Source organism: Puma concolor, chromosome D1 (genome assembly GCF_028749965.1).
Source record: "Puma concolor isolate L17-30 chromosome D1, mPumCon1.1.hap2, whole genome shotgun sequence".
NCBI lineage: Eukaryota > Metazoa > Chordata > Mammalia > Carnivora > Felidae > Puma > Puma concolor.
Window position 1 is genome coordinate 28,039,609 of NC_141676.1, and position 16,460 is coordinate 28,056,068.

Consider the following 16,460-nt stretch of genomic DNA (forward strand, 5'->3'; position numbering starts at 1 on the left):
GACAGTGTGGAAGGGCAGGGGAAGAGACTGGTGGGTAAGAAATAAGAAACAGATACTGGCCTTCGGCAAATGGGCCACAAATGACTGATGTGAAGTTCCTGGCATTCAGAACCATCAGGAGGAATTGAGGCTTCCCAGTATTGCCCAGGGAGGGTTAAACACAGAGGCTGTGATGATTTGACTCTACATCAGGGTGGCTGCTGGAGGCTCAGTAATGTGGGGTCTCCCTTCCTTTCTTGATCCCTCCATCTTTCTCTTGGTTGATCTCTCCCACAGCCCTGGCTTCCCAGATACTATTCCAGGCATCTGCTACTAGTTTAGAAAACCCTTCCAAGGAAAACTCCCATGTTCTGCCCCATACACTTAGCCCCCTTGGAGGAATCCTAGAATCTCTGCAATCAGTTAGGCCGTCTCCCTCATTTTACAGTAAGGAAACAGGGGCCAGAGAGTTGAGGCAACTTGCCCAGGGTTTTATACAGGGTTAGGATAGAACCCTGGTGTGCTGCTTCCCAACCCACTCTGAGCTCGACTGGAGTCAAGGGCTGGTTTCTACACACAGCCTGGCATTCTAAACTGCGGGAAATGAGGGCAGGGACATTTTGGAGGAAAAACTCATTTTTCTTCACCATTTTCACAAAGTTCAGACCTGTGGTCCACAGATAGGGTGTGGCTAGCATGTTGGGGGAGGCGAGGGTAGGAGGGCCAGGGCAGGGGATCATACCTATCCCAGGGCATAGTTGTTTCTTTAACCCTGGACCTGATGCCTATTCCAGCATCTCCCAGCACTCATAGATTTTGTGTTTCTTGCCTATCTTTATTTAAAACATGTGCTTTTTATAAGATCACAAAGACAATATCTTTATCATATCTGAGTTATATCTTTATATCTGAGTTAATACGTTTATACATATCTGAGTTCATGTGCTCTCAGCCTCCCATCTTGGAAGTCATGAGTTAGGCTGGGTGCCCAGACATGCTGCTCCCTGGCCTCTTAGCCACCACCCCTAAACAACAAAGGGACTTCTGGGTACACACACGTGCCAGGAGGGGCCCAGACTGGAGGCAACCATTGGAGTGGCCTGAGCTGGAATAATTTTTAGATGTTGAAGATAAGGGTATGGGGCTTCTATGGTATGGGTTGGTTGACCTTGAGTTTCTTCCGTTGTGGGTTCTAAAGGACTTCCCATGTCAAATGATAAGAAAGTTGGTGAACCCTCTCTGTGCTCCCACTTCCTTCATGGTACTTGGAGCACCCCAGGCACGAGGTTGTCTGTACAGGTGATTGCACCCTCAGTGGGACGGCCATGAAGGAGATGTGTCAGGTCAGGGTACACAGGAACAAATCTCCAAACATTCCAAGCAAAGCAAAGAAAGGAATGTGTTACCGCCTGAGAGAAGCAACAGCCACAGGGCCAGTCCGGGGAGGTACAGGTGGAGGGGGAGAGCCCATGACCATTTCAGGAAGCTGGGAAAACCTGTATGCCTGTGAAATAGACGAGCAGTAGAGGAAGATCTGTTAAAATGCAGTGTCCATCAACACACAGGTTCTTCTTACTGAAAAGGAAAGCAGACTCCCAGGTCAGGTTTTCCTGCCTTCCTCAAAATCTCCCCTAATCTTCCTTATGTTCCCCAGTCCCCTCTTCCATCTCATCTCCAGCCAGGCTCCCCTTTGCTTGGGCCATTGTAGTCACGGAGTCCTTCGAGTGATCTTAGAATAAGCCAAGTTCTTTCCTGCCTCCAGCTTTTGTATGTGCTGCTTCTTCGCCCTGGGACGCTTTTCTCCTAATCCTTCCCGTGGTTCCTTCCTTCATCTCATTCAGCCAGCCCCATGTTCCCCTAGAGCCCCATTTACTCTCTCTCCATATTCTGCTTTATTTTTTGCCATAGCAATTGTCACCCTGTGGTATTATATCATTGCTTGTTTAGGTATTTCCTGCCACCAGCTGGACTGTAATGTGGGAAGGGCTTTGCTGTCAGCTATATCCTCATGCCTGCAACAGTGCCTGGTAGATCATGTATGATCAATCAATAAATGAATAAATGAATGAAGGAAGGAATGAATGAATCACTGATTGCATTTTACTTTGTCACTCATGGAAAGCAGATTTAGTTGGGGGGAAAGGGATGGCTTTAGAATCAGGAAGTATGGGTGGAGGTCCTAGTTTGCTGACAAATAGACTGTATGTCCCTAAGCAAGTTGGGTGACCTCTCTGGGCCTTGCTGTCCTCTTCCAAAGTGGGGACAAGGATGCCTTGCTCAGAGGGCTGCTAAGAAGATCAGGCAAGTCGGTGTATGTTTAAGTATTTCACAATCTATAAAGCACTATTCAAAGATAAAGGATTGGAACTGTCACGAAAGCGAAGACTTTAATCAACACGTGAGGGGATAAAATGAAAACAGTCAGAGGATAGACAGGATCAGAGAGCCAGGCCACAGCCTCCTTTAGCGAGAGAAAATCTAGAAATGCTCTCTGGCAAGACAAAGCTTAACTTGTGCTTCTCATACATCTTTTTCTTTAGGTATCATGCCTGCTAGATCTCTTGAGGAACAAGCTGACAAGACTTTAAGCCCGAAGGCTTCAGGACAAAAAGCAGCAGCAGAGGGAATCCATAAATAGGGTTCTTTGAACTGAATGAGGTCTTCTTCCCAGCGTTATGGCACACTACATACTTGTAAGGGCCTAGATCCTGGATGAAACATGCTTCTTGATGCACTGTGGGAATTGCAAGATGTAAGGGAAAGCTCAAGGACCCTACCCACTACCCGTATCCCTGCCCCGGCACACACCTCAGCCAACTAAAACAAAACCATGTGCTGAAACCAGAGGTAGAAATAGTGAGTAGTAAGCAAATATGAAAGGTGGAGGGTGTTGCCTGGAAGACAAGTGCATGTTGGCAAATGATGAAGAGAGCAAGCTTCGGGACAGGGCAAGGGGATGGGACAGGTGGAACTGAGACACTCACAATCAACCTGGAAGGAGCTGACATTGGTCCCTTCCACAGAGGGAGGCTGGTAGCATTCAGGCAGGAGCAATTCTAAGTCCTGTTTGGAGGAGATTTCCCTAAACCAGGCTCTCAGGATCAGCATAGATTAAGATGAGCAAATAATAGCTCATCATCAAAGACCAGAAAACATAGGTGAGAGTCAGGAGAAAAACAAACAAACAAACAAACAAACAAACAAACAAACAAACAAACAACATATTTAGATCTTTAAGGACTTAAGAGTTAAAAATTTCCAGATACAAAACAGAAAACAGAAAGGTAAAAAATGTAAAAAAAAAAAAAAAAAAAAAAAAAGACCAGACAAAGAAACTATCAGGAATGATCTGGCAGATTTGAGAAAGAACAATTAGAACTTTTAGGAGTGAACTGTAATTACTGAAAGAAAACACTCAACATAGGGGAATTAAGTAATCGATGTGCCACAGATGAAGAGAAAATTAATAAACTAGAAAACGGAATTGAGGAAATTACTAAGTATGAAGCACAAAGACATAAGGAGATAGGATATATAAAAGAGAAGTAAAAAAAAAAAAATACGGAGGACAGAGTAAGAAGGTCTAAAAGTCCCAAAGTCCCAGAGAGGAAGAGAGGCAATATTCAAAGAAGCAATGACTAAGAATTTTCCAGAATTGAAAAAATCAGTAGATTAATAAGTTCAGGAAGTACGATGATCCCAAGCAGGATAAATAAAACACATGTAGATACATTGTAATGAAATTGTAGAGTACCAGAGACATAGAGAACATCTTTAAAGCAGCCAGAGAGAAAAGGCATATTATCTACAATATGGAGACTTCTCAATGTCACCCAAAAGACCATGGAATGAATGCAAAGTGCTCAAAGAAACTGTCAGCCTAGGAGTGTAATAGCAATACTAATTTTCTAGGACAAGAATGAAAGAAAACATTTGCCCAGGTTTAGAGGTACTGGCTGAGTCAATATGGAAAGCTACATTACCGTGTTGCATTTCCTTTTTTTTTTTTTTTTTAAAGTATCAATAAACTATGTATGCTAAGGTAGGATTCCGGGAACCAAAATCTGAAGCTCTACTAGATCCTAAGCTAGGATGGGGTTCAGCAACCATGCTACCCCTACCTTACAAAGCAAAATGCTTTGCACAGAATAGTGCCAAATAAGTATTTGCTCAATGAATGTTGAGTGAACCAAACCCAGGAGACCAAATTCTCATCTTGATTCAGCCATTCACTTTCTGTAGACAGTCTCTCTGCACCTCATTTTTGTTGATGTTTTTCATTTTCCTTGTGAAATAAGGCATTGGAGTAACTCACGGGCTTCCAAACAAACTCTTCTATAGCCATGAAATAGCTTTGACACAACTTGAATACATAACTAGATCAAAGCAGGGCTTCTCTGGTTGAAGTTGGGGAGAGGGGCGGTGCCCTGGTGAATTTGGCCCTTCACTTGCCTGCATGATGATAACCTGGGACCTCCCTGAACTCTAAGGTTTTGCAGAGAGTTTGAAAATCATTGTCTTGGGGCATCCTTCCAGCTTATACTCCATTATTATCAAGAAACCATCAAGTAAGAACATGCCTTTCCCAAAATAGAGAAAGGGGTTTAGAGTCCCTCTTCTCTCTTCTGGCCTCTCACAATACTCAGTAGAGAGACAGACAACTTATTTTTATCCCTGGTTCCTGGAAGGCTTATTCTTTGCTCAACATAGTTTTCCAGCCAAGAAAAAGCCCTTCTATGCCTGTGTCTGTCCTGTAGCCAAAGAATTGATTAAATTCTTTATTTAATCCATGGTAAATTGATTTACCAAAGAATTGATTAAAAATTCTGAACTTTTGATAAGTACCAAGGGAATTGTCTTCTTCGGAAGATTTTGCCAGTTACAAGCAAGACTGAGCAGGAGATCACACAGTCTCCTTTGGGCTGTATCTACAGGGCCCTGGGGTAGCCACAGGGGCCACATAAAAAGCAGAACTTGTGCCCTGTGCTTGGGGGCTGAGAGAATCCCCACCCACAGTGTCTTCCTACCTCCCCCCTCTCCCCTGTGCAGGTTACCCATAGTTCTAAGCCCTCCTGGCTTCACATTCTGATTTCTCTTGATATGTATCTGGAACCTTGACTTCCTGATGACTGCTTTGTGATTAGGATTTCACTGGATGCTATTCCTCAAAACTGTTGCCTGATTTCAAGTTTCCAGTTCCATGACAGTGGCCATAATGTGCCCAGCCTGGCACCATCTTTTGGGATCCCTGCCTCTGGCTAGAAAGGAGATCCAAGACTCAGAATTGAAGGTAGTTTTTGTAAACAGGTCTGAGGTCTCTGAGGTGGAAGGAGCCTGGGAGTAACTAGAGTAGGCTGGCCAGTCTTTGGGCTCAGAAGTTTGGTTGCAAAAGTAGAAGGGGAAAAGGGGACTACATAGTCTACTCAAAGGTTCAGTTGTAATGTTCTTGGGTGGGAGGTGATGGGGTTGGGTCAAGGCCATCCTCTCTAGTAACCCCAGTAGAGAGTGAACCCAGGAGAAACCCACTGGGTGCTGGTCCCTTCTTGTGCAGGTGCACCCATCCAGAAGGAGGAAGGTGATCAGGATCAACCTCAAGGGTAGCACTATAGGCATGATAGGTCCAAGAGGGCAGCTTGTGCCTACAGGAACAGGTCAGGGGTCTCAGGCTTTGCATGGGTGGTGGAAGGAGGACTGACAGGTCAAAGTCAACCCACCCTCATTGGAGGCCAGCCCCAGGTCAGAATGGATGCATGAGTCTTTCCATACCTGCTAACCACGCTGGGTTGCACTGAATGGTGTCCCTTCAAGTATATTCTGCTGATGCTGACAATACCACTTCCAGGCTAAACAGGTGTCTACCTAAGTCTACATGTGGCTGTAACTTCTTATCCTGGTGGAGGAGGTAAAATCTTCCAGAAGGATAGTTCCTATTTAGTTGAAAACAGAGGACTTGGTAATTGAAGACTAACCCTGTAGTAAAAACCCAGTGCCTATCTTGATCTGTTAGTTTACCAGGAGCTACTGATAGAGCAATATCTAAGGCTTCCAAGGCCTCTGGAATCATAAAAGGTTTGAACTGGAAAGAGAGCAGCAGACATTGAGACCATATACTTTACCTTAACCAAGGAGGATACTAAAGGCCAGAGAGGTAAACTGACTTGTCCAAAAACACACAGCCAGTTAAGGGCACTGTCTTGCAATTCTGAGCTAAGGGTATCATGGTACAGAGGGGATGGGTTTGAAATCAGACAAAACTGGGGTTGAATCCTGGCTTGATCCTTACCAGCTGCTTGATCTCAAGCAACTTACCTTGCCTGTGCCTGCTTTCTCACTAGTGATGGAGGTTAACAGTATTATACCCCCATTTCAAAGGCTGTTTGAAAAACTCATTTTATATGTTAATGTAACATCTGGCACACATTGGGTCCTCTATAGTAATACTCTCTTCCTTTGAGACAGTATAATATTTTGATACAATAACTGTAGTAATCAAGACTTTTTTCACCTCACAATTCCTGAAGTCCAGGGCCCTTCCCCTGCCCCAAGCAACAAGGGCATCCTACCTTCCTGCCCCAGGGAAGGAAGGTGATGGCCATGAAGAAGGCGTGAGAGCCAGTCCTCATTGGAGTTTTGATGGTCAAAACTATTGAATTGCAAAAGTTTAGGATTTTATTTTATTTTTTTAATTTAAATTTTATTTTATTATTTTAAAAGTAATCTCTACACCCAACATGGGGGTCTAACTCATGACCCCAAGATCAAGAGTCATATGCTCAACCAGTTGAACCAGTCAGGTGCCCCCCTAAGAGTTTAGGATTTTAAATATCAAAAACTTAAGCTCTAAAGCACTCAAGACCTAAAGTTGATGCCAAAAGAAGAGATTTGGAAGAAGTGAGGTGTGTTTAGATTACTGCCCCTAGGTGAGGTAAACACCCTTGGGTTAAGAAAGGGAGGGAGTGGGAGGCAAGCCAGAGAGCTTAGATGCTGATGGGTCTGGACAGGGGGCTCTATGTTCTGCCTCTCTCTGGGGGGAGACAGGGGGGAAAAGGATAATATGAGGAAGATGCTAGAAAGGGTGAAAGGATAGATATGTGTGTGTGTGTGTGTGTGTGTGTGTGTGTGTGTGTGTGTGTCAGAGGGGGAGAGAGATAGAGACACCAGGGGAGAGACAAAGAGGGGGAATGAGTATACTGAAGCATGGAAGGAAGGTGGGGGGAGTCTGGAAGGAGCTTACAAGCAAGAGGACCAGGATACAGCTGTGCTCTACCTGGACCAACACCTGGAGACTAGATGGAATCAAGGACTTCTCAGGGATGCCAGCCAGAGGAGTTAGATGAGGACAAACTGGAACCAGATTCTTCCCACCCCCACACCATGCTTTGCATCATGTAGGCCCCCTCAATAGCTTAACCCAGGAGGAGAGAAGGAGACCCTGAACTGAAATTGAGCTTTTGGCACATGGAGAAGATAAGCGAAAAATCAAAGTACATGTCTTGCACCCCTGAGTTTTGTGGGCTAAGTATTCTCTAGACTTCATCTCCTGCCTCCCTTTCTCCCTTCCCCTGGAGCCTTTGCTGGATGTTGGGTACTCAGACGGTTTTCAAGGAGGCTTTCTCAGGGTAGTCCAGAGGCAAAGATCCCCAATGCCAAGGCCAGCCTAGGTATAACAGCGTGACCTGCCTTCAAGGACTCCCAAGAGTTGGACAATGCCCCATCAACAGAGCCGGGATGGACCGTCTCCCTGTGGTCCAACTGCCTCAAACTGCCAGAGACTTTTGAGCAATGAGAGGTGGAGGGAGCCCAATAAAAACATTGAATTTCTGACCCACCTGGCCAGATGGGAGCTCAGAACAGATTCAAATCAGGTTTACAGAAATATAAGAAACATAATCATCTCTTGAACCCAAATGTTGTGGTGGATGTAAACTTATACCTGACATGTCTGCCTATCTCATCAACAAAGGTTTTTGTTTTGTTTTTGAGGGGACAGGAGGAAAAAAAGCTGTAAGATTCTCATTTTCATTTTAATAGAGTTGTCTCCTTCATAAGCGGCAATGATAGTGTTGGACAAAACCCTCTCAAACTGGGCCAGCTTCCCTATGAGAGGATCACACTCTGAAGTTCTGGAGATTTGAGTCTCCTCAGGGTCTGCAGGATATCCCTGGGCTCACTGGGCCAAAGGGAGGAAAACGTGTGGTCTTTGAAGCCAGCTCTAGGTTCTCACTTCGTGTCTGCCCTTGATAGCTGTGTGACCTTGGGCATGTTTCTTTACTTCTCCGAGCCTCAGTTTCCTCACCGGGTACACGTGGATAATAATAACATTGACTTCACAGGATGCTTGTTAGATGGGAAGAGGTGATGTCTACACAGCACTTAGCTTTGTGTCCGGTATATGCAATGAGAGCTCAACAGACGGCAGCTGTTGACGTTGTTATAATTATTACCGTTCATTGCTCTGGAAAGCCTCTAGTGGGGAGGATGTTTTAACCCTGCTGCCTTTCTCCAGATCCCTTACTCTGACACCCACAGGAAGGCTTTAGGATGTTTTCATTCCACTTGGTGCAGACCCATTAGGGCTGCTGGCAAAACTGGATGGGACATTAGGTGTCAAGTCCAATCTCTTCACAGATTCAAGGGGTGAAATATGTTCAGGACTGCGGTGCAGGAGTCCCAAGCTGCCAGCAGTAACCTTTTCCATGATATGAATGACATCAGGCTGGCCCAGCACATTGAAAACCACCAGCTTCCAATTATCCTCCGGCCGAGCTCCCAGTGCTTCCTTTTGGGGAAGCTGAAAAGTAATCATAGTTATCATTCTAAATTGCCACCTTTTCTATTGATTTCCACATTATCATAGCACAAGGGGGCTCGGCCAAGAACTTGGGTTGAGACTCATTATTTCTACTGTGTATTGTTAGTGATTTTCTCCTCTCATGAAAATAGGGACCATGTGTGTTGGCAAAAAAAAAAAAAAAAAAAGAAAGAAAGAAAGAAAGAAAAAAAAAAGGCGGAAGCCTTAATAACAAAAGAACTGCCTTTCATATTGTTTCGGTTTGATGGCCCATCTCTCTGCTGTGTTCTCCGTTCTTTTCCAGTTTCCGGTGGCCTGATTTTTCAAGAGTATAATGCTGATGTTTTTGCCCTTCTTGGCACAACTGCCAACCCCAAATTATAACAAACAGAACGATCTAGGTCTTCATATGTGCTAAAAATAAGAAATTTTTTGATGGTTTTGTTAAATTGAGGCATCATGGATGTGGATTCCATCAGCAGTTGGAAGACTCATCCTGGTTGTTTTTTCTCTCTGAAACCAGACCTCTTTATGGATCCCTGGAAGCTGGCCTCCAACCCAGAGCCAGATTCTCCAGCTGTTCTTGAGAATCATCTTTAACCAGAAGTGGGGCTTCTCTGGGACCCTCGGGTGGGGCATCCGGAGCATGCTTTTAAAGGAATTTAACAGAGCAGGAGGAGGAATAGGAGTAGTGTCAGCACAGTCAGGAAAAGGGATATAACTAGTGGAATTCTGTGAAAAGGACAGGATATTTTTATTATAATGACTACCATCTCTCAGGCAATTTGAGGTGCTAGGCATCATCTGAAAGCCCTCTGACAAACATCAGCAAACAAGCAGTGGGTGCTCACCAGGTGCAGGACCGTGCCAAGCATTTTACATGAATGATCACTTCATCCTCACCGTGGCCCTCTCATCACCACTATTTCATGGCTGAGGCATCTGAGGCTCAGAGCTGTAGCCCCAGGCTAAGGTCATTTAGCTGGTGTGTGCCATTCTACTCTGGACTGAGGGAAAATCCAGGCACAGGGTCTGTGTATGGAGATCAAGAAGGATGAACCAACAAAACTGAGGTCAGTGTGAATCAATACAGAACAGAGACAGGTGATTTTCCCAGGGGACAGACACTGAAGCACTGCTTATAAATGTGGTGAGATCAGGGTGTTTTCTCAATCTCAGTGAGAAAAATCTCTTCTTTCCCCCATAAGGGTGGGTACCAATTTAGTGGACAATCAGAAAGTTCTAATTGTGCAAACAGTAACATGATGGCCAAAGGGAAGTATTTTATTTATTTTTTTTTAATGTTTATTTATTTTTGAGAAAGAGAGACAGAATGTGGGTGTGGGAAGGCAGAGAGAGAAAGAGAGGGAGACATGGAATCCAAAGCAGGCTTCAGGCTCTAAGCTCTCAGCACAGAGCCCAACACAAGGCTCGTATCCACGGACTGCGAGATCATGACCTGAGCCAAAGTTGGACACTTGACCAACTGAGCCACCCAGGTACCCCCAAAGGGAAGTGTTTTAAAGTTGATGGATTTGTAAGGCTCAGTGAGAATTAATCTGACTCTTTCTGGAAAAAAAGGATGTTTGGACTTCAACTGAGGAGAGCATGTGGCTCCAGAGTTGTTGACACACTTCCGGAAGGCAGAGCTATTCAAACATACCCAGCAAACCTCCCTGATGGCGGAGGCTAAGTCATATTCTTAAGATCTGGGCATTGCCCCAAAGTCTTCTATTTTAGCTTAAAAATTATTTGAAGAATTTTGCATCGTATTCTACCCATATCTCAGAAAATGGGATGTAAAAAAGATGGCTGGTGTTTACTTATGTCCTTTATTGCCTGTACTCTCCAGATTTGTGGATCAGAGACTGAGAAGACGGCTCCAATAATAACCAGCTCTCCTGACAATGTCTTACTTTCCTTAGACTGACTTTTACCTAACGAAAGACCACACTGACCAGCAAATGGAAGTATTCTGGCCTCTGTGGTCACCCAGCTTCTCACTGCAGGTTTGTAAGTTCGAATCCTTAATAGCAAATCAGTTATTGTGAGTGTAATCGGTGTTTGAGTCAAATTCCCAGTGGCTGGTCACTGTGAAGTGAATAGAAACAGAAATTCTGCACTTCCCAACCTAAGGACAAAGCCTTGCAGTGATGATAGCCCCAAGCAAACACAGCCGCCCCACCCCAGATCTTCAGTCTGTCCTGTTCAACTCAGCCAACAGGAAAGGTAAGGCTAGACACAGACATTCAAGGACAGAAGGTATGAGGAGCAGTGTCAAGGGGAGACATCTCAGTGACTTGGAGGAGAGGAGAAATCTGGAGCAAAGGAGAACAATAAAGAAATTCACACTAATGTGCAGGCTATGTAGTTATGTAGCATAACAGCAATTTATTAAGTGCCTGTGTGGTGTGGACCGTGGAGGGTAGGGGTGTGAAATCATCACAAGGCTCCGCAGGCCCACAGATTTCCCAAATAGTCTACTGCAAATGAAAGAGGCAATGCAACATAGCACAAGGGAGAACAGCATGCCGGTTAAGCACATGGGCTCTGGAGCCGGACACAGCTGGCTTTGGGTCCCAGCTGTGCCCCTTCCTGTCTGTGTGACTTGAGCAAGTGTGTAACCTCAGTTTCCTCATCTGTAAAATAGGGACAAAACAAGTACCCGCCTCAGTGGCTTGTTGTAGTAAGGACTAAATAAATGAGCTAACATACATATGATCAATACCTAATGACTAAAACACTCAAAAAATGTTGGCTTTTGTTATGTAATTACATATCACAATGACAATTTATAAAGCTCTATTAATGAGTAACCCTTGGGGATGGGTCATGAACTATTACAAGGATGGAATCTGTACATGCACATTGCATTGTTTATTACGGTCTGTGGCTTATCCATCTTTTAAAAAAGATATCTGTAGATGCTATGGTAATGAATGAGACGCATCCTAATTAAAATTGTTGTTTAAATTATGGAAGCTTTTAGTCACTGGGTGCTTTCTCAGATATGGAAGTGCAGTTACCACTAAATGAAATAATCACGAGTGACACCGTTGCAGCATCTGTGCCTGGCATTCTTATAAGTGCCTCAGATATATCATCTCGCTTAATCTTTACAACAACCCTAGGAAGTTGGTTATCTTGTTCATTTCAGCGGTAGAGAATTTAAATGATGTCTCCAAGGCTAGTGAGTGGCAGGGCAGGGATTCGAAGTCAAACCACCTGCCCCCTGAGCCTCTGCTCTGAACCACCAGGCACATGGCCCCTAACATGCAGCTTTGCAATGTGTTCTGACATTTCCTCACACTTGGAAATGCAGGAAACCACCAGTGCATGAAGAATGAGGTCAACCCTTTACAGGAGGGACAGTAGAAAAGGAAACTCATTCTAAAATGTACTATGGTTTGATGTAAGGGCTGTCTGTGTGCTTGTGCCCACAGGCTTAGGCTTGGATCATGGGTGGAGGACGGGATGAGGGTCCAGAAAAGTATGTCTCAAAATCCCAAGGTGATTTACCACTAGAAGCTCCCACTCTGAGACCCCTGTCATAACACCCTGGGCAGAGCTGACCCGATGGTGGCAGGTGGATGGGACGTCGGACTTACCGGTCGAGGCAGACTGTACTGGTACATTTCTGGGCGATAGGTGGGTACCCACTGCACCCCTGCCCTGGGCCGCGTCATGGTCCCTGGAGCACTGGTCACAACCTCCGAGTAGGGCAGGTGCTGTGCTGAGCCGTAAGCCTCCTGGTGCCGGCTCTGGCCCGCGTGGCCTGCAGATGCCAGGCTGAAGGCCTCCTCCAGTAGCATGTGCATCTGCTGCCTGACCTCATCGATGGAGGGCTGGGAGCTCAGTGTGGAGGTCTCCGAGTGACCTTTCATCTGCCTTGATCGGGCATAGCCCCGGGGCTCATTCACTCTGTCGATGTTGGTTTCCTCTATGATCTCAGGCTCAGTCTGTGGGATCAAACACACGCCCATGGATTTGTTAATGAACTGTCCTTCCCATTAATGTTGTCTGTACTTACTCTAAAATGTTCAGCTTGGACATGTGATATTAGGTGAAGTGTTCATTTATGTTATCTCCTAGCTGCCCATCTGGAACTCACGCACAGGGTGGGTCAGCTAGCATTATGTTAGTAAGGTCACACTCCAGCTATCCATGCGTACCTCACTTTCCCATAGCTCGAGCGATGCAGCAGGCTTTGCTAACTGGCATAAGGATGATGAGAAATGGCTTTTCATTGACAACATTAATGATAATCTCTAAAACCTTGTAGAGAGATTCTCCACCCTCATGCATTTTAGGTAAAATAATCTAGAGTGTCTGGCAGTCTAAGTGTTGGTGCTCTAGACTAAACTCTAAATGGTCGCGTGTCCAGCCATGTAGGGGACTGCCGGTTGCCTGATACCAATTATCAGAGAAAGCAACAAAATCCTGCCTCTAGATCACTGATCTCAAAGTGCGGTGCACACTCTGGGGCAGGGTCCAGCAACCTGTGCTTTAGCAAGCCCTCTAGGAGATTCTCACGCCTGCTCAAGTTTGAGACCGGCTGATCTGGAATGTTCCCCCGCCTTCTTCCTGTGAACCTTCCATTTAGGGAGTAGCCGCAGTACCTAAGTGGGCAGAGGCTGGGGCGTCATGAGCTTCCAGAGCAGGGTGCATGGACTGCCTTATGCTCACCTGCAGATGAATGCTTATTCAATGAATCTGCCTGTGTCTTTGGTCTCTTGGTCTGAGACTTATTTTTGTGATACCCTGAAAGTGAGGCTGTAGGAGAGTAGTTAATCCACGTTCACTTCAAGCGTGTCCGTGGCTACTATTGTCTTCTAAAAGACTCGAGCGTTCTGGGAGAATAAATCAGCACAGATCAGTTTGTCATTCTGCTGTCCATCCGCGACATAAGTGACACATTGTCACTTTAGCAAAATTAGACAATACAGATAAGTAAGAGGGGGAAAAACGTCTAAAAATCCATTAACCTTTGGTGTACTTGTTCTACTCCTAAATCTATCCGGGTGTGCATGTAAACTTCTCCATACACACATACCCATTTAAAAAGATGTATGTATTGGGGCGCCTGGGTGGCTCGGTCAGTTAAGCGTCCGACTTCGGCTCAGGTCATGATCTCACGGTCTGTGAGTTCGAGCCCCGCGTCGGGCTCTGTGCTGACAGCTCAGAGCCTGGAGCCTGTTTCAGATCCTGTGTCTCCCTCTCTCTTTGCCCCTCCCCTGTTCATGCTCTGTCTCTCTCTGTCTCAAAAATAAATAAACGTTAAAAAAAATAAAAAAAAAAAAGATGTATGTATTTATATCCTAGTTCTGGGTATTTATTATTATTTTACGTGGAATGAACATTCTCCTACCTGCGTGCCACAATTTAACAGCTGTGTGACCATTGGCAATGTCTTAGCTTAGGTTCCTCCAAAAGGCAGGACCTCAGACTTATTTTATATGCAGATTATTTATTTTGGAAAACAATTCCAGGAAATAGGACTTGGGGCCTGGGATGAGTAAATTGAGGGAAGGAAAAAAAGCCAATTAAGGGTGGGCACTAAATTCATGATTGCTGTGGGCAATTGAAGCTTAATCCCACCAGGACGCTCCCAGGAACCAAGCAGAATATGCTTTAAGATTGTAGAACAAAATTTTGTCTACCAGTCCTCAGCCCCCATCAGTCAAGAGTTCCTCTAGAAAGTGTCCTTGTACTCTGAGATCTGTGCAGGTGCCAGATCGGTGCAATGGGCTCCCATGGGTGTCCCACGGAACAGAGATGGAGAAGCCCCAGGGCAGAAGCAAAAGCCAAGGGATCGTTAAGGTGACATGGTCAAGTTATTGCTGGGTAGGGTAGAGGCTGCAGCCAGGCCAGATCTAAAAGGTGTGCTGAGAAGATAAAAGACAGGGCATGAAAGATTTTCCAACGTGCAAAGTTACTTAACTTCCTGTTGCTTCAATTTCCTCATCTGTAAAATGAGGATAATGGCGTCTACCTCCAGGGGTCTTACAAGGATTAAACACAATGATACACACAAAGTTTAGAACAGTAGCATATGGTGAAACACAGGAATAGTAGCCACCGTCATCACCATAACTGTCATTATTATTACTTTTATATATTCACCTGCACCTGTTTCTCATGTAATTACTATGCATAAACTGGATACATGAGATAGAGCATAAGAAAAGGTCACCAGGGAACTTGTTCATAAAGGGAAGTCTTTTCCTCCTTAAAATCTACATATGGAAGGTCAGCAATTTGTTATTTTCCCTGTTTATATGTATTTTAATGTTTATTTGTTTTTGAGAGAGACACACACACACACACACACACACACACACACAGCATGAGTGGGGGAGGGCAGAGAGAGAGGGAGACACAGAATCTGAAGCAGGCTCCGGGTTCCAAGCTGTCAGCACACAGCCCAACTCAGGGCTTGAACCCATGAACCATGAGATCATGACCTGAGCTGAAGTCGGATGCTTAACCGACTGAGCCACCCAGGCGTCCCTATTTTTCCTATTTTAAAAATGTTATTTACTTTCCTTTAGTCTTAAATTAATATAAGTGCATTAGAGAAAAAATAGAAAATACAGAAAACACAAAAAAGGAGACATTTCCTCTAATTGTATCACCCAGAGTTAAGGCTTAGCCCTAGTTCAAGATCAAAAGATGAGGTTCTCTGTCAACCTTCAATTCTAGATTTGTCAACAACCATCTATAGTATGAATTGAGAATACTATTTTGATATGAACACAGGTAAAAATAGGTTCTGGAGTAGAAGGCAAAATTACTTTTGCCATAATAAACAAACTCCTAGACACTTCATACCTGGGTGCATGCCCCCGTGGGGCTCTTTTAATTGGGGATCTTTAGGAAGAGGTTTGAGATCGCTTTCCTGGAAATGTGCTCCCCGAAGGCTTGGGGATTCCTTCCAGGGTAGTGAATGCAACTTCTGACAAAAATTTTCTTCACAATGCATAGAACATTCTGGATAGAATTTCAGACCCTGGAAGGACTTGAGGAGACCATTTAAATAAAACCCTATTTTACAGATGAGGTAATCAAGGCCAGAGTGTTTAAGTGACTTATCCAAAGTCACCCAGGTGGGCAATGGCAGAGCCTTGTTCTCTCAGCTCCTGGCCCTTGCACATCCTGCTGCACCGCATTGTCTCTCACATTTCCCTGTCAATACTGGTTGCTACCCACACATTGCCCTTCCTCCCTACATCCCCGTCTCCCTAATAAATAATGGATGCTTAATGCTAAACTACTCCCAGGTGGAAGATTAATGGCACTGGGGTGAGCTATGATTTTTCCCACCCCTGAGTTGTGCTATGCATTTTCAGTCATATTGGTAGATCTATTATGTGAATTTATAGTTGTGCCTTAAGTAGGACAAAAATACACTTCTTAGCAACGACTCTCCACTCTGAGGCTCTCCCAGGAGCCCTGGGGGGGTGGGGGGGGGGCTGTGCTGGCTTGGCGGGTTGGTTCTCTGAGTAATACTGTTGGGGAGAGATAACCTTGGCTGAGGAAGTGGAGACACTTTCTCCAGGCTCCCACTGCATCCACCCCACAGTACTGCAACAGGGTTTGCATTTCATATGGGACAGGGCTTCCCTTTAACGGGAGGGCCCACAGTTATAACCCAAGTAACTTCGATACGTTTGTTCCAGCCTCCTATTTT

At 45.0% G+C, this 16,460-nt stretch overlaps 1 protein-coding gene across 3 annotated transcripts in view; it reads right to left on the reverse strand.

The window, feature by feature from the left end:
• Positions 1-16,460, reverse strand: part of KIAA1549L (KIAA1549 like) — a 268,897-nt gene that overhangs the window by 11,106 nt on the left and 241,331 nt on the right. For all 3 annotated transcript variants that reach the window (XM_086677714.1, XM_086677713.1, XM_086677712.1), the window contains 2 exons: positions 12,379-12,729; positions 1,386-1,483 (listed from right to left, as the gene is read on the reverse strand). In XM_086677714.1, the coding sequence (XP_086533840.1) occupies positions 1,386-1,483; positions 12,379-12,729 (449 nt within the window). The remainder of the gene's footprint in view (positions 1-1,385; positions 1,484-12,378; positions 12,730-16,460) is intronic.